At 44.8% G+C, this 18072-nt stretch overlaps 1 protein-coding gene across 2 annotated transcripts in view; it reads right to left on the bottom strand.

Moving 5' to 3' along the window:
* Window positions 1-17372, bottom strand: part of CNNM1 (cyclin and CBS domain divalent metal cation transport mediator 1) — a 59506-nt gene extending 42134 nt beyond the window's left edge. For both annotated transcript variants that reach the window (XM_047703345.1, XM_047703346.1), the window contains exon 1: window positions 15515-17372. In XM_047703345.1, coding sequence (XP_047559301.1) covers window positions 15515-17081 — 1567 coding nt within the window. In that variant the 5' untranslated portion in view covers window positions 17082-17372. The remainder of the gene's footprint in view (window positions 1-15514) is intronic.
* Window positions 17373-18072: the final 700 nt, after the last annotated feature.

Here is an 18072-nt window from a genome sequence, read left to right as displayed (position 1 = left end):
GGGCAGAGAGTGAGTGTTGACTGTTTAACGCTGTGCTTGAAAAGGGGTTGCTTATAGCTTTTGTACCAATCACCTCTGAGACAAGCTTGAGGTACTGCACTATCGGTTAGGTTCTTGGTATGCCTCACTCAGATCAATAAAATTTCCCACTACTGAAAATCAAACCAGTCACTTCTCTTGTCCCCCAAATCCAAAGGATGGTTCTAGTACTGGTTCCTGGAAGTAACCTATCTCATCACCACAGGCATCAACACACCCAAACTGCACGTCACATTTCTTAGAAGGGCAACTAGGTTTTCAAGCATTGCTTTTAAAGCAATGGTTCTCAATTGGGTTGATTCACTGCCCCTCCCCCCGCCCCCACCAGGGAACATTTGACAATGCCTGGAGACAAATTCGGGTTTTCACACTTGGGGTGGGGAATGCTACTGCAATCTAATGGGATATATTAGAACATCAGTAAATCAGTCAGTAAGAGGTGGCAATACCACAACTATATTTTAGTGTTGGAAGAAGTGGAAATATTCCCCAAGGGTTTTTAGTAAATATAGTATCTAGATGGTTTAGGCACATCACAGAGAAGACCTCCTAAGACCTTTGTTAGTATATGCCTTGAAAAAAAAAGGGGGCAAATAATTGATTTGCTTCCTTTCTCTTTCAAAAATAGCTACAGCACTTTGCTAAGGTAACTGTTCCCAAGATAAAATTTAGAAGCTAAGACAAAAGCATAATTGCTTGGAAACAGAGAACTAAGGAAAGCAGAAATCATTTTATGGTTTTATGGGTTTTGCTTCTCTTATGACCTTCACCTTGTGAAATACATTGACATTTGCTATCTTTTTATTCTCCCTGGTGTCCCTGCAGCATCTCTCATTCATTTAGTAGGCAGCACTGAGTGCCTCTTCTTTCTTACTTTGGTCTTGGGAACCCTCTACCCGGAGTGTCTGAACTCCAGTGTGTTCCTGGGAGCAGCAGCACTGAGCCTCACCGGGGCACTTGTTCAAAATGCCGGTTCTCAGGTACCACCTCTGACACACATTATCAGGACTTGGTGGGGGAGGTGCGGCCCACACAGCTGTTTCAGTGATATCCCAGGCGACTCACGCACACTGAAGTTTGAGAAGCACTACTTCTGACACCTGCTACTCCACGTGGAGCCCACGGACGAAGACTTGGCATTACTGGGAGGCTCGTGAGAGCCGTGGCAGCTTAGCCCCATCCTGCCATCTGAGTCAGAATCTGCATGTCCTCAGGATTTTCAGGTGGTTCTTATGCACATCTGGGTCTGAGAAGAACTGGTCAGGACCCTGGTTTTCTTCCCACCCTTATGACTGACATGTTTCTGTTTCCACTGTGGATTCCTTCAACCTCAACTAAAGGTAAATACATCTCAAAGTCTCTAGCTCAGATTCTCAACCCTGGCTGCAAGTGGGAGTCACCTGGGGAGCTTTAAAACCTGTTGATTACCTTTGTGCCACTTGCAGAAGTTCTGATCTAACTGGCCTGGGGTACAGTCCAGGCACTGGGATGTTTAAAGCTTCTTCAGGTGACTCTACTGCACAGTTAAGAGCCTCTTCTCCAGTCCTTGATCCTCTGCTCCCCTTTTCTTGATTACAGATCCCAGTAGAGCCCATCACTTTAAATACCACCCCTACTTCGCCCCTGAGGACTAAATTTATATGCCAGCATCAGTGTCTAGTTTGACTTCCCATCCTGTTTGTTTTTTTTTTTTAAATAGATTCTATTTATTTATTTGAAAGACAGAGAGACAGCAAGAGAGGGGATACAAGTAGGAGGAGTGGGAAAGGAGAAGCAGGCTCCCTGTTGAGCAGGGAGCCTGATGTGGCGCTCAATCCAGATCATGACCTGAGCCGAAGGCAGACGCTTAACAACTGAGCCACCCAGGCACTCCTCTCCCATCCGCTTTTAAACATTTTGCCTGAGTATTCTCCTTGTCTTGTCAGAATCACTTATTACAATAGGATCACATGATTTTCAAGGGCCACTATCCTCGTTCTTCTTGCCCCTTCACTATAGTAAGTGGCACTATCAACCTTCTAGTTACTCAGGGTCATCACTCTGGAGTTACTTTTTACTTTCTTTTCCTTTGTTCCTACTAGGAAACAAAATTCCCCACATGCTTGCAATTCCTCTTTTCTTCCTTCATTTCATCAACAAGTATTTATTAAGTGCCTACTATGTACCAAGCACTGTTCTAGAAATTCAGCAATAAACACAATGGACAAAATCATTTCCCTTCTGTAGCTTACATTCTAGTAACTTGGGGTGAGAGATAATAAGCCAGATAAATATGTAAAATCTGCATCATAGTTCTAAGAGGAAAAGGCAATGAGGAAGTATGTGAGTGTTACAATTTTAGGTAAGGGAGGGCAGGGGTGAACTCCCTGAGAAGGTGGTATTTGAGTAAAGATCTGAAGGCAGTGGGGTGGGGAGCCCTGTGGGTATCTCAGCGACAACTTTTGCAATAGAACAAGAAGCAAAGGTCCTTAGTATTATTGGTGTGCTTAAGGAATAGCAAGGATGCCAGGAGGGTGGCTGCTGGGTGTGGGAGAGGACAGTAGTAAGAGTCAAGATCAGGGAAGTAAGAGGTGGTTGGTGCATGTGTGAAAAAGCCTGGAAGGCCTTTGTTAGGACTTGGTTCTTTGAGCGAGATGAAGCCATTGTACAGTTTCTTGTGTGCATGTCTGTGTGTGTGTATGTTTGTTTTTTTGACAAAAGAGTGATGTGATCTGACTTATGTTTTAAAAGACTCTTTCTAGCTGTTGTCTTAAGAATGGATACAAAGTGGGCAGAGGTGGAAGGAAGCACAGAGACCTCATATGAAGCTCTGGCAGTCATTTAAGTGAGAGATGGATGGTGGCTTGGATGGTAGGTAGCAGGGGAAGTGGTGAGATGTAAGCAGGCTCTCTAGACCTGTTGAAAGCAGAGCCTACATGAGGGATTGGATGTGGAACAAGAGCAAGAGGGAAGTTTGGGCCCAAGTAGCAACAAGAATGAAACTGCAATTTACAGAGTTTGGAAATATTACACGAGGAGTCAGTTTGGCACCCACAGCAGAAGGTCAGTTTTGGACAGTTGAAGTTTGGGATGTCTTTCAGACCTCCAAGTGGAATGTCAAGTACAAGCTGGGAATATAAGTCCAGAGTTGATTATAACTTTGAATGAATAAAATAATCATGGGGGTGAGACTAGACAGAGATCCATTTCTGAGCCCTGGGGTGTTCCAAAATTTAGAGGTCATAGAACATTCATGCAACAAATACTTGAGCACCTGATATGGGTAGGCCCTGCTCCAAGTGCTTGAGGATGTATCAGTGAATATGATGTAGGAGGAACCAGTAAAGGAGCCTGAGAAGGAATGTCTAGAAGGTAATGAAATCTCAGAGGTTTTCTCCATTCCAGTTGCAAGTGCACAGTCCTTAATTTCCATGTCCTCATCACATCTTGGACAATTGCGCTGATATCCTAACCAGTCCTCCTTTTGGTCTCTCCAGCTCCAATCCATTCTATCCACCAAAACTGGACTGATTGCCCCCAAACAGCATTCATGAGCTTATTCCCCACTTCAGTAACATGTACCAGTTACCAGGAAGGATCATTTCTGAAGTCTTCTCACTATCATTAAAGGCCTCCATGGTTTTTTCAGTATATACCTTGCCTTCTTTCCCACTACTCTACCAAAATGGATTGTGTTTATTCCCCAAACAATAATTGGTCCAAGGATATTCAGCTAATAAATGGTAGAGCCCATATTCGAACTCAGGGTGCTGAATAGGACCCACCCACCTGGGGTTTGGGGAAAGCTTCAAGACAACTAAATGAGACTGGATCCTTGAGCTTCAGGCTTCTCAGACTCAGAGCTGGTCTTAGAGGCAGCCCATGGGGCTAGTTTGTCTCTCTCTAGGTTCAGGCTAAACATAACCAGGATCATCAGCTTAAAAAAAATCGCTGTGATGACCAGAGTGATCTGGCTAAGCTTTGACTGATGGTGACTTTTGCAGGCCATGAACCAACCTCAGACATGAGGAAAGACACTGAAAGGCAAATAGGCCTCACCTAAGTTGTCTAAAGATCATACGGTTCTGGGCCAGTCCAGAGGCTCTGGCCAAGCTAGGCTAGTCCCAGGGAGGAGAGAGATGTGGCACTCAGGGGCTCTATTTAAGTAAGCCAGACTTTGGAGGTGACCTTAAAACCCATCCTTTTGACAGTTCTTATTCTGGTAAAGATAGCTGACAGCTACTCCAGCATTCTCCCCGGTTCTGATCTGAACCAAGCTGACTCCTATGAGCCCAGGTCAACATTCACCCCATTTTCCAGTTTTTGTCCTAGGAGTAACTGCCATACCTATTGGTGCACACATTAACCTCTAGTCTTCATCATATCTCTGCCAAATGGGGATTGTTACTACTAAGATATGAATGAGAAAATGGAGACTCAGAAATAGTCACTGTCCAAAGTAAATAGCTCTCATTCTGTTTATTATGTCCAGTCACATTTACATGGGGTGGATCCAAGAATGCACCTGTTATACTAAATGATTAACTAGATACATTAGGTGTCATTAGATCAGTAAGGTAGGAGGCAAATGGTGGAGTGTCCTGAATGTGGTATAGTATACAGGCATTATTGTTAGCCTTTGCAGTAAACTTAAAATATAGTATCATTATTCCCACTTGGGGAAGGGAGATAAGCCTCAGTCAGAGTGGTAGAATCACCTGCCCTAGTACACAACTAGTAAACAAAGAAGCTGGGATCTGAGCCCATGTGTCCAGGACTTGATCTGTGGCTCCATGGCCTGAGGCAGCAAGTCATAGATGTGGCTTCTGATTCTGCCTCAGTCACTAACATTGAGCAGGACACTCATGTCTCCAGATTGCAGGTGCCTCATATACGATAAGGGAAAAAATACTACCGACTTCACAAGCATGGTGGTACAAAATGAGTTAACTGTTTGGGGAAGTTCTTTGCAAATGTAAAGATTAACTATAAGGGATTATCATTGCTATTTTTATTATTTGTCTTTTCTGGGCCTCAGTTTCCTCCACCTTAAAATTAAAAGATGGGACCGGGTGACCTCCAAGGAACCTTTTCTGGCAAAATTCTCTACTTTGGGGGTATGGGGGTGCAGAGGGAGAGAGAGAGAATCTTAAGCCGGCTCCACACCTGAGATCACGACCTAAGCAGAAGTCAAGAGTCAGACACTTAATGAACTGAGCCACCAGGCACCCCTAAAATTCTCTACTTTTAGAAGTCAAAACACTTTTGGGCTACATTAAAACAGTTTGGTTTTATAGGATGATTCTTGGTGATGATACACCAGAATTTTAACAGGGCTCACAGTTATAGCCTCTTGTGCTTACGAAGGGTTGTGAACTCCTAATGTTTATTTCTTAGTATTGAAGAATTCTGTTGGAATAAGATGAGAAAAAGATGCCATGACACATGCTAGATTTCTTTTTTATATATACAGTCAAATCAAATTACTTTGTATCAAATCAGGAAGAGACAAAAATGTTACCCTACTTACCAGTCCTGTAGCCACCACCTTGATTTGGGAAGACAAAACAGTCCTTTTCTCTATTAAAAAAAGGCTCGGGGTGCCTGGGTGGCTCAGTGGGTTAAAGCTTCTGTCTTCGGTTCAGGTCATGATCCCAGGGTCCTGGGATCGAGCCCCGCATCGGGCTTCACTGCTCAGCGGGGAGCCTGCTTCCCCCCCTACCCGCCTGCCTCTCTGCCTACTTGTGATCTCTCTCTGTCAAATAAATAAAATCTTTTAAAAAAAAAAAAAGGCTCTACTTTGTAGTAATTACCTTGTTCTACTTCACCCAAAAAAAGAATAATCAATACACTCCTCATAAAAAAATTCCTTGAGCCACTAAAAGGCAGTTATTGAAAAACCAACTGTGTCACCCAGAACACCATGGTAACCAGTTATCACAAGGGCATGAAAAAATAGTTGTTAATCACTAGGAACTGAGCTGGTTGGCAATTTGGCTTGCTAAGCAACACTGCAAAAATAGCAGAGTAACGACCCATTATCTGGAGATCTGAATTTGCACAGCTCTAAATCTGGTCCCAGAAGGAACTACCCCAGGTCCATACACCCAGCCCATGCCCTAGGCTCCCTATCAAAGCCTAATTAATCATTTATTCACTAAATATTTATTGAAGCTTATTGTATACCAGACACACAATTCCCAACATGCATATTTACTTGATTTCTCAGTTCAGTAGAGGCTGTGAAAGACACACAGAAAAGAGTGGTTTTGTGATGAGTGAGGTGGGGGAGAGGCTTGCTCGAGGCCAACTCAGAGAGAACTAGCAGCTGATAACCAGAGGGCAGAAAAAAATAAAGTAGACAACAAATGGTTTGATAACACAGCATAAAATAACTACATTCTCATGACCACCCTCCTGCGTCATCAAGAAAAAGATTGTTATATTTAGGATCCTTTCCTAAGGAAGGCAGGAATGGGCATAAAACATTTTAGAAATATCACCACCAAAAATGGTTAAAATATATAGCTTTGGCCTTTGGAGAGAACAGAAATTATGTTTGACAAATATCTCATTCTGCCTAGTTCCCTATTTTGCTGGAAGAAAAGCAGCATGAAGATCATTTCCTTGCCAGCATTCAAGTGTGGCTGGCATTGGCTTCCTTTCTGCCTTTATTCTTCTCGTTCAGTCTCCTTTCATAATTTCTTGTCAGAATCCTTCTCCTCTCACTTCCCCAAAGAAATTTTCCCAGATCCTTCTAGGGAATTTCTCCCTTGGGCCTTCCCCACAGATGTCTGGATGCACTTGCCTATCCACCAGGCTGCTCAGAGCCCTTTCCATCAAGGCCCTTCCTACTTTCACGCTCCTGGAGGGCAGGCTCTTTTCCATATTTGTATCTGCATCCATCTCCCAGAGCCCTAGTAGCTATGCACTCAGTGAAAGTTCCTGAACTCAGCTGCCCACACAATCACTAGGCATAGAGGGAAGGTCGGCTGGCCTAGATGGCACTTTCCCTACTGGATGTAAAATGGCCCAGGAACCCACATGACACCCACACTGGCCCCCTTTCCTCAAAGCTTTGCATGTCTGCTCCTTTCCCCTGGAAAGCTCTTCTTCTGGGAAACTCCTTCTTGCTACCCTTTAAGATTCAGCTCAAATATCACTTGGGGAGGAGGAGGAATCTATCCTTACCCACAAGACCAAGTCAGGGCCCCTGTTATATGCTCTCATGGCTCCCTCTACCTTTTCTTCAAATCACTTGTTACCACTTAAAATTATTTATTGATTAATGTAGAACTTTCTACTGCATGGCAAACACCAGGAGGGCAAGAGGCCTGACACAGAATAATGTCATTTGGAAGGAAGGAATGAAGGGAGGGAAGGAGGAAGAGAGGGAGGGAGGGAGGGATGGATGGAGAGGGGAGAGGGAGGAGGGAGAAAGAAAGGAAAGAAGAATGAATTGAGAAGAATCCCAGTTTGGAAAGGAACAGACAGCAGAAAATAAAAAGAACTGGAAGAGATGTTATGGAAGGTCTAGGGACCCCCAAACTGGGCCTAGATGTAAACCAGTTTAAGAAAGTATTAGGATCATCCACAGATACCACCCCCTGCCTTGATACCCAGATGCTTTAAGGGGTCCAGAAACACAACCAAATGTATCTGATTGTTAAAAAATGTAATTGAGGTGAGCTACTATATTCTTCAAATAAGAGAGGACTCACCAAGGATGATAAAACGAGGCAATGCAATGTAACTGCAGCCTGTGGGATTTACATTAGATAAAAAGTCTGACAATGAAGGCTGTTATGTCCTGAAAAGATAACCAAATCTAAAAATGAAAGCGTGAATTAGATTCTGTCAGGTTTTTCAGTGCCCCTTCCAGCTCAGATTCTATTGTTACCTCGTATTTCTTTTGCCAGACTGAGAAAAAGAAAATTATTTCAGAACAGTATTACAACAATCATAATAGAAATGTCTAAAGAAAGAAATATAAATTGGCAATTTAATCCCTTGTATATTTAATAATTTCTACTTTTTCAGGTTCACTTTTATTCTGCCTCCCTGTACACGATGGGCTATGCTTTGTTTACTGTTTAATCTAAATAGTGTTTAGAAGGTAAACATTCTAACGTGGACTAATTATTAGGCAGCCACATTTAACGTTTGTAAACACATTACATCTAATTAAATCAGTGAAATAGAACTTTGAGTGGAAATAATTTTTCATTTTCTTTTACGAAAGACAAAAAATGTAGCACTAATGTTTCAGCAGCTTTTTATAGAATTAAGCAATGGGATGATTATTCTTCCTGCTAAAATATCACACCAGAATTTGGAGTGATAAAGCAAAACCCTGACTTTTCAACCAGATTATTCCTCAGTGAAAATGTTACACTGTGTGTCTGTGCCAGGAGCACTTATTGGCAAGCTGGATGGCTTTTAAGCAACAGATCACATGAAGTAGAACCAAAGATTGAAGATACCTTTACTCGGTCTGTCTTGTTCACCACTGTATTCCCAAGGCCTAGTACAGTGCCTGGTCTAAAGCAGGAGTTCAATATTTACTGAATAAACGAAGGAATCAATGAATGAGCAAAGACTGAGTAGGAAAACTACAATAAGCTATCTTATAGCCATGCTGTTCTATAGACAGAATAACTCAACATTATGTGCATGATGAGGTCTTTTGTTTAGGAAGATGGTGTTACTAACCTGGCAAAGCCAATTTATTTAACTGTTAAATATTGGAGCAATAGTACCCAGAGGCCATTGGCTTCAGACCCAAGCTTTATTCCTTCTCCCTGTTCTCTGCGTAGGGTTGGTTTCCTCCTAAAAATAATCTAATAAACGGAGTAAACTGTAGAAATTAAGTTCGACAAATCTTTAGGGCTCCATTTGATAAATTAGTCTTCCCAAATTATGGGACTCACTCCCAAGGAGACTACAGTGAAAATAATTATCATCATATTAACAAAAAATCACTCTTGGGGTTAGAATGGGATATTTTATTAATGGAGGAAGGCAAGACCAGGGCTTTTTCTGTTTATTTTCTTTTTAAGAATTTGATTAAGGTTGTTACTATGGGTACTATATTTTTTAATATGACAAAACATTAGGAGTTATTACTTCAGGATAGTGGGATGATTACCTTCAGGTGATGTCCATGCTTTGTCTACTGTTCTATATTTTTCAGTTTTCTATAATGAAAACTTACAAATGTTTTTTGTAAGTTGTAATGTAGTATAGAAACTTACAAACTTCCGTAAAAATTTTATAAAAGCCAAAAAACCTCACCATAGTCACTCTCTTCTCCATGTTCTCATTGCATTTTTATATTTCTATTTATCACTCTTGTTTTAATGATTTATATACAGGTCTGTCTTATCCACATGCTCCATGCTAAAACATGACTTGTAAACTATAATGTTATTGACGTGGGGGGGTAGGGGTGGAGAAAGGTGAGTCCAGCCTGTCTCCTAGCTTTTCAAAGGGGAACATTCTTCTATCAGGCTGTAGGCTCTTTGGGAGCAGGGACTGTATCTCATACATCCAACTCTTAGCACATTGCTTTCAACATGACAAGGGATAAATAGTTGTTACAGTAAATAGATATGCCTAAAAAAGGAGAGAAACCATATATGCAACACTTTTCTTCTAACAACACTTAAAATTTGCCTTCGTCCTGCATGGTCCACAATGATTGGCTGAGATCATTAATGATGCATTTACTACAAATCTGTTCAGATCCTTTTTGTTAAAGTTTAACTCCTTCAGTTATTCATTTAGTCATTCAGCAAACATTTACTGAAAACTTAGCAAGGGCTCTATCCATTGTTAGGTGCTACAGCTACAAAGACAGATAAGATAGTCTTGGCTCATGATGTGGGTGAGTAGCACTAATAAGCAAAAACCAATCATGCAACCTGTTAATTCAATAAGAGAGATATGGGACAATTACGTCGGCTCAAACTGGGGTTTACAGGAATAGCTTCCCAGAGGAGGTGGCCCCAGTGCTGAGTGTTAGAGGAGGAGCTGGAGTAGGGACTAATCAGGCAATGCATATTCCTAATAAAGAGTATGGCCTGAGAAAAGGGACAAAGGCAAGAAACAGTAAAGGGACAAAGACAAGCAATAGCAGTATGGCCATGAAATCCAATGTTGCCCCAACTGTGGTAGGAAGTGGTGAGGGATAAGCCTGGAGAGGAGGGCAGGGAGCAGGTCAGGAGAGCACAGCTTAGACTTTATCCTGCGGGCAGTGTGGGGAGTGCAGAAGGGTTTTAAGCAGGGGATGACGTCACCAGAGATTATTTTAGTGGCAAGGGAGAGGACAGATTTGAGGGATACAAAAATTGGATGAAGCGGAATTTCTTAGGAGGCATTTGCACAAGGGTAATAGGTTTGTGTTTATATTTAAGAATCTTAGCGAACATTTATTTAGCATTTATAATGACAATTACTAAATAAGCAGTATAATGCAATAGTATCGTATTATTTCAACCAACCCTATGAGTAAATACCATTATTATCCTCATTTTACAAATAACAAAACAGACAGTTAAGTAACTGTCCCAAGGCCAGCATGTAGTTCGGACAGTCTGGCAGCAAAGCTTCTGTTCTTAATCACTATCTCATCTGTTTAATTTTAGTCTCTGCCACTGGAATGAAAGCTCTGTGCAGACAGGGAGGACCGTTGTATATTTTCTGCCGTGCCTAAACAACAGGTACACAGTAACTTTTTTTTAAAAAATATTTTATTTATTTATTTGAGAGAGAGACAGTGAGAGAGAGTATGAGCGAGGAGAAGGTCAGAGAGAGAAGCAGACTCCCCGTAGAGCTGGGAGCCTGATGCGGGACTCGATCCCGGGACTCCAGGATCATGACCTGAGCTGAAAGCAGTCGCTTAACCAACTGAGCCACCCAGGCGCCCCACAGTAACTATTTCTTGATTAAACTCCATGACTCACCTAAGTGAAAGAATTAGTGGACTCGATCATATATAGATTCAAGAAATATTTTAGATTCAATTTTGGCAAATTTTTGGCAGACTTTGGTGATTGTTATGGACTGAATGTCTCTCTCCCCACCGTCCCAAATTCATATGTTGAAGCACTAACCCCCCTCCCCAGTGGGGTGTCTAAGGAAGTAATTTAAGTTAGATAAGATCATAAGGATGGGGCCCTAAACCAACAAGATTGCTGTCTTTGTAAGAGGAAGAGAGACCAGAACTTGCACTCTCTATAGACATGTACTGAGGGAAACGCCATATGAAGATGTAGTGAGAAGACAGGAAGAGAGCTCTCACGGGAAAGCGAATCAGGTGCAACCTTGATCTTGGATTTCTGGCCTCCAGAATTGTGAGAAAATAAATGTCTGTTTACGTTGGCTAGTCCATGATATTTTGTTATGTCAGCCCAAGCAGACTAAGACAGTGATTAGTAGGATGAGGGTGAGGGGTGAAGGGGGCCTTTCTCACTTGGGAGACTGGAGGGGCAGTGGTGCCACTGACTGGGGTACAGAATCTGGGAAAAGGAGAGGTTGGTTATGGTCAACGGAACAACACTAATTATCCTATACTTTGGGTTCACCTTACTCAAACAAAAAATACAGTAGAAATTAGCTACTTAAAACCATTCATTCAATAAATATTCTATTCATCCCCCTTGCATTGATGGCCACTGTGCTTGTCCTGAGAATACAAAATAAATAAGATTCATTGTCTGCCTTTTAGGAGCTCACAGTCCAGTGGGGATAAATACTGTTCCTTTTAGTAAAGCTAGCATGCTAGCTAGAAAGACCTTTTTCCTTTTCCCCATTTCTAAAGACCTGGAGCTCATAAGAAGTATAGTGGTAAAAATCCCATATGGATAAGACCTTTGGAGTCACATGACCTGGATTTGAATCTGGGCCTTGGAATACTAGCTAGGTGATGGTCTTAGATAGGCCAAGCAACCTTTCTGGGTCTTGGGGTCCTCATCTGTAACTGCAGAGTTGTTTTATGGATCAGATAAGAGAAGATAAGTAGAAAGTTTTGTAAAATGCGATATACATATTAGCAATCACTGTAATCATAAAAGCTCCATTTCTAATCTATGAAAACTAGAGGTAAATCAGCCAGAGACAGCAAGCCAGAGGTGAAAGGCTGCCTTTGAAGCCTGTGGGGTGGAGGATGGAATGTGACTGGTGTAGTGGGAAAAAGAACAGGTTCTGGGGTCCTGCCGATCTAGGTCAAATCACAATTCAGTTATCAACGGTGGGGAGTTGACTAAGTCAAGTAATGGAACTAAGCTTTAGTTTTTTCTTTTAGTATAAAATGGAGTTGATAATGCCCACCCAGGAAGGTCATTCTGAGTACATAAAGGGCCTGGCAGGGTGCCTATCAGAGCTGTCGGCTCAATTAATGGTAATTGTTGTTCCTATTTGTCATTTTCCTCCCCTACCTCCTAAGGGGTTTGCTTAGTTAAGATACTTGAGATGCAAAGAAGTGAGGGAAACAGAAGGGCTTTTATGACTTACTTTAAGGGTAAAGAAAAGTAGCTCAACGAAGCTTTCCTTTCCTAATCTATGGTGCAAACACGTGTTTAGCAAATGACCGTGTTAAGCAAATGACCGTGTTATATGGCATGAAGCCAGAGAACACTCAACTTGATACTTATTCCTTGTATTTATTCTAAGTAAATCTACCAATCACTATTAATAAGGGTTCTCTGGAGGCAGTGCTTCTCAGACTTTAATGTACACATGAGTCACCTGGGGGCTTATTAAAGTGCAGATTTTCATTCAGTGGATTTAAAATGAGGTAGGAAATTCTACATGTCTACCAAGGTCTGAGGTGAAGCCCATGCTGCTGGTTTCAGTAGCTCACCGCGAGTAAGGAGCAAGGCTCTGAAGAGATGTGGAAATCTCTTCATCGGCATGGTGTGCACCGTAATTGCCAGCTTCTCTTTAGCAATCTAAGTACAAACTAACTGCTGATAGAACACTGACAAGCCTTTTTCAGACAAGATTTAGATATTCTGCAGCACGGCTCATTTCAGATCAGTACTGACTTTTTTGGGCAGCCTACTATGTGCAAGGTGCTAGGGATACAAAGGAGGTTAGTGAGACACAATTCCTGCTTGAAGACTGTCCTTTTTCTGACATGGTACATCCTTATAAACTGTTAACTTTCTAAGGGCACTGTTATTGTCTTGCCTATTGCCTACTCCATAGATAATAAATAGTAAATGAATGAATGAATGAGTTTACAGGAGTTTCATGAAAAATGTCCTCCATTAGCACATGACATGATATACTATCTTAACTGCACTCTGTCTTAACTATCATGTTTAAGGGATAGTTATGTCAGAATCAGGCTGATAAGGTGGGCCCCAATCCAACCTGACTGATGTCTTTATAAAAGAAGAAATGCTTAGAACCACAGAGATTCCAGGAATAAGCTCACACACACTGGAGGATGACTGTGGATGGACGCAGAGAGAAGGCAGCCATCTGCAAGCCAAAAAGAGAGTCCTCAGAAGAAACCAAACCTGCCCACACCTTGATCTTGGACTTCCAGATTCTAGAACTATGAGGAAATAAACTTACGTTGTTTAAGCCGCTCAGTTTACGGGATTTGTTATAGTAGTTCTTGCAAATATATAGATTCGCACAGTTTTTAATGCCCAGATCCAAGACTCCTTTCTGTAGGAGTCTTAAAACATGTAAGAATAATTCTAAGAGTGGATGAATAAACGTAAGGGTACAGTGAGAATGAGTCATGCAAGGACTTGGGGGAGACAGATGAAGAAGGTGAAATAGTAGCCCAGATTGGGCTAAAACAGCTGTAATATGTACACATTTCTCTCCCCTTCTCATGATACCAACAGGAAGTCTACAGCTTTGACTGAAAATAGGTTTTCAACACCCTCTCCCCCTTCAGGCTACACTTTGATACTTAACACAATATTATCTGTCTAAAAAAATTGTGGCAGGAGGAAGACCCAAGTTTTCTCATTGTATGAAAGTCCTAAAGAGCACCTGTGATGATAAAGTAGTAAGACTGAATTTTTGATAAACAAAAAGATACGTCAAGATATGCCAAATGTGGGGCACCTGGGTGGCTCATTGGGTTAAGGCCTCTGCCTTCGGCTTGGGTCGTGGTCCCAGGGTCCTGGGATCAAGTCCCGCATTGGGCTTTCTGCTAAGCGGGGAGCCTGTTTCCTCCTCTCCCTCTACCTGCCTCTCCACCTACTTGTGATCCCTGTCTGTCAAAACAAAACAAAACAAAAAACTTTAAAAAAGATATGCCAAATGTGATTCCTTCTAACCACAGGGAATCTACATTTGAAGCTTGATTCTAAAATCAGGGGATTGATTTGTTTTTTTCATTAAACACTCTAACTCATATGTACAGATGAATGCCTCCTTCAAAGTGGTCATTCTAGAAGGTTCTACACTTACTCTAACCATGTCATTGTTCTCAACTCATTCCTGGAATTGTTTTCAGGGTCTGTAAGATAGTCTTCTGCACTCAGTGGTGACTCTTGAAGGTAGATTTGATTTTCAAAAACAATCAAGTGTCCTTCTGGGTAGCTAGGAGAACCAGTCAAACTGCGTAATCCCAAGAAGATCGATCCTAAAGAATACAGGCTGATTTTTCTTGAGTGAATTGTACTCAGCTCCAGAAGACAGTTTCTAAAGGCAAACCCCAGACAGTAGTAAACATGCTATAGACATGACAGGGGTGGAGTGGTGACTACTCTGAAAGAAACCCCATTCATTTGTATATGCAAATTTTCTAGTGGTTCCCTTTACCAGACTATTTCTCATCCAGATCAACCCTCCCTTATGGGACCTGGGTTCCCAGAAGTACAAGGACCTCGCTGCCTTAATCAGTTTTTAAGCTGGGTCAATTTTTAATCCAACCTAGACACTGGGAATGTTAAATAAGGGGAAAAAAAAAAACCACTAGAGGAGTCTGGGGCTTATCACTCTTTGTGATTCAAAGGACAGAAAGACGACCCAGAGAGAAGTTCCTGAGACATAACTTTCTGCTCCATGTAAAGACATTATCAGCAGCTGGAGCTGTCCAACAAGGGAGTTCGTTTGCCTGGGAGATTGTGTTTCCAGCCCGGAAGAGTTTAAAAGGAAGACTGCTTATTAAAGGACGGTGTAGACGATCCTCCTGTATTGGGTGGGGAGCTACCCAATGACCTCCAAGGACTATCCACAGAGTCCAACCTGCACAGTACATGGCAATTGTTAGATCCTGAAAAATCCTGAAAGGGAATGAATGAGGAATATAGAGTGTCTTGTGAGCGAAGTGAAAGGTTAGAGGCTAGGACTCAGCTGCAAGGAAGATAAGGAAAAGTGAAATGAAAATAGCCACCAAGAGGTGGGGCCTTCCTTTGAGTTTTTGCTATCATAAGAGAATTGCTTTGCACACCTGAAACGTCACATGTTTATGAATATTTTTGAGGGGGTAAGGAGCTGAGAGAGGAGATAGACCACTGCTCACCCTTCTTAAACTCCTCCAGCACCGTGTCCAGCCGGGTATCATTGAAGACGCAGTGCAGGGGCCGGTTGTAGAAGCGAGTGACGGTGAGTAGTGGCGTGCAGTCGTCGGGGTCCACGAAGGCCAAGTCCTTGACAAACAGAATGTCTACAATGTTGTGCCGCTGATCGCCCTCGTACACTGGGATACGAGTGTAGCCGCTGCGCAGAATCTCTGAGACGGTGGCGAAGTCGAGCACCGCGTCGGAGCGCAGCATGAAGCAGTCCCCGAGGGGGGTCAGCACTTCCTCCACCACCTTGGTGCGCAGCTCCAAGGCGCCCTGGATGATGTTGAGCTCCTCCTTCACCAGGTCGCTGTAGGGGTCTGCGGCCCGTAGTGTCTCCAGCAGCTTCTCGCGCGTGTAGAAGGTGCTGATCTCCTGACGCAGCGCCCAGTCCAGCAGGCGGCCCAGCGGGTAGCACACGGGGAAGGCGGCAGCCATCAGGAGTCGGGTCAGGCAGACGCTGTGCGAAGCGATGGCCAGCCCGTGCCGAGAACACACTGAGTAGGGGCAGATCTCGGCGCCCAGAAACACGGCTCCGGTGCAGACGAGCGCCGGCAGCCACGGGAAGTGAATACCTGCCTCGCTATAATAATCTTCTCCGGTGCCCCCGACGCCCGGCGGCAGAGAGGCGTACAGCCAGCCGGCCAGGGCCGCGTTGGCTCCGGCTTGGCCCAGGAGCAGGGTGCAGAGCAGATGGGTCCCCCTGCTGCGCACGGCCTGCACGCGGCGCGCCTGCTCCTGCTCTGCGGCCGAGCCGCTATTCCGCAGCACCCGTAACTCCACCGGGTCCAGCGAGAGCAGGCTCAGGCGCAGGCCGCTGAAAAGGGCAGACAGGGCGAGCAGCAGGAGCGCCCCGAGCGCCCGGAGCCACGCTGGGGGCAATAGGTCCCCCCCAGGACCGTACAGCCGCGGGCGGACGCGCAGCAGGAAGCCGCCGGCGGCGCCGTGGTGGTGCCAAGCGCGTCCGTCCCAGGCGCACAGCGAGAAGAGCTTCCCGCCACCGCCCGCGCCGCCCCGCTCTGCCTCGCCCTTGCGCAGCTCCCGCACCCTCACCTGGACTAAAGCCGAACCCGCCACGCCTCCGGGGCGCAACGGCCCCAGGACTTCCACGTCCGATGCCCAGTCGCTCTGCTCCCGGCAGCGCTGCGGCCCCGGGGGGCGCGTGGGGACAGCACTGGGCGCCACGCCGCTACCTCCCGGGGGCTCCTCGATGAACACGAGCCGCGGAGTCCAGTCGCCGGTGCCGTTCTCTCCCGGGGAAAGGGTGGGTGCGGGCACCGGCGCCGCGGGCGCCGCGGGCCCGGGCTGGAAATAGACGCGCAGGAGGAAGCTGGTGCCTTCCGCCGCGCGCAGGGTGCCCCCCTCCAGGGACACGCGGCCTCCAGCGGTGTCCTCGGGCCGCAGGCCCAGCAGCCAAGCGGCGGCGGCCGGGGGCTGAGGGGACAGGGAGAAGAAGAGCAGGAGCACAGCGCCTCGGCTGCAGCAGTCTCGGAGCCTGACACCCACCGCTGTTGCCGCAGCCGCCATCCTGCACCCGGCGCGGATGCACGTGATACTGCAGAGAACAGAGGGAGATCTGGAGGGAGGAGGAGCCGGAGCCGGCAACCCGGCCGCAGGCAGGTCACCACGTGTGCACCCCCTGCAAGCGTGGGCTGTAGACGACGGGGACTCAAACCCAGCCCCCGCCTGTGGTCCCCGCAGGAGGCCGGAGGTGGCCACGCATCACTGCACCACTCATAACCCCCGAAACACGGGTGAATCTGAGTGGCAGCCTAAGGAAAGCTTGATTTGGAGCTCGGCCTCCTACTCCAGCAGTAGGGAGGCACTCTGCGAACTCCTACCCGGCAGTAAATTCCCTGTCGGCACCACCGCTTCCCCATTGGTCAGGGATATTTCCCAGCGTTTTGCCTCTCCTCCTGCCTCTTGCCTTCCCCCTTCTGGTCAAAAGATATTCCAGAGACAGCCTCGAATCTGTAAAAACTTTACATTTGGTCTCAACTCTGGTTGACCTTTTATGCTTTAAAAATTTAGGTATTACTTAAGTTCAACTCCTTGTTGAGATCCAAATGTCCATGAATAAGAAACTGTTAAAATAAATTGTGACGCTACTATGTGATGGAATACTATGCAGCAGGAAAAAGTGATGTGGATCCATGTGTTTGTGATATGGAAATATCTCCAAAGTAACAGTGGAAAAATAAGAAGGGGTGCTTGGGTGGCTCAGTCAGAGCATGGGACTCAAGAGCATGGGAGTCTTGAGTTCCACTGAAGTTATGATCTCAGGGTCCTGAGGAAGGGGGGGGGCGGTGCTCAGCAGGGAGTCTGCTTGAGATTCTTTCCATCTCCCTCTGTCCCTAACCCCACTTGTGTTTGCTTGTCCTCTCCTCTCTCTCTCTCTCTCAATAAATGAATCTTAGGGACTGGAGGAGATTATCCTGAGTGAAAAAAGTCAAGCAGAGAGAGTCAATTATATGGTTTCACTTACTTGTAGAGCGTAAAGAATAACATGGAGGACATA

This window comes from Lutra lutra, chromosome 14 (assembly GCF_902655055.1).
Source record: "Lutra lutra chromosome 14, mLutLut1.2, whole genome shotgun sequence".
Classification (NCBI taxonomy): Eukaryota; Metazoa; Chordata; class Mammalia; order Carnivora; family Mustelidae; genus Lutra; species Lutra lutra.
The sequence above is the reverse complement of the archived record's forward strand: the minus strand, read 5'-3'. Positions and strand labels throughout refer to the sequence as shown.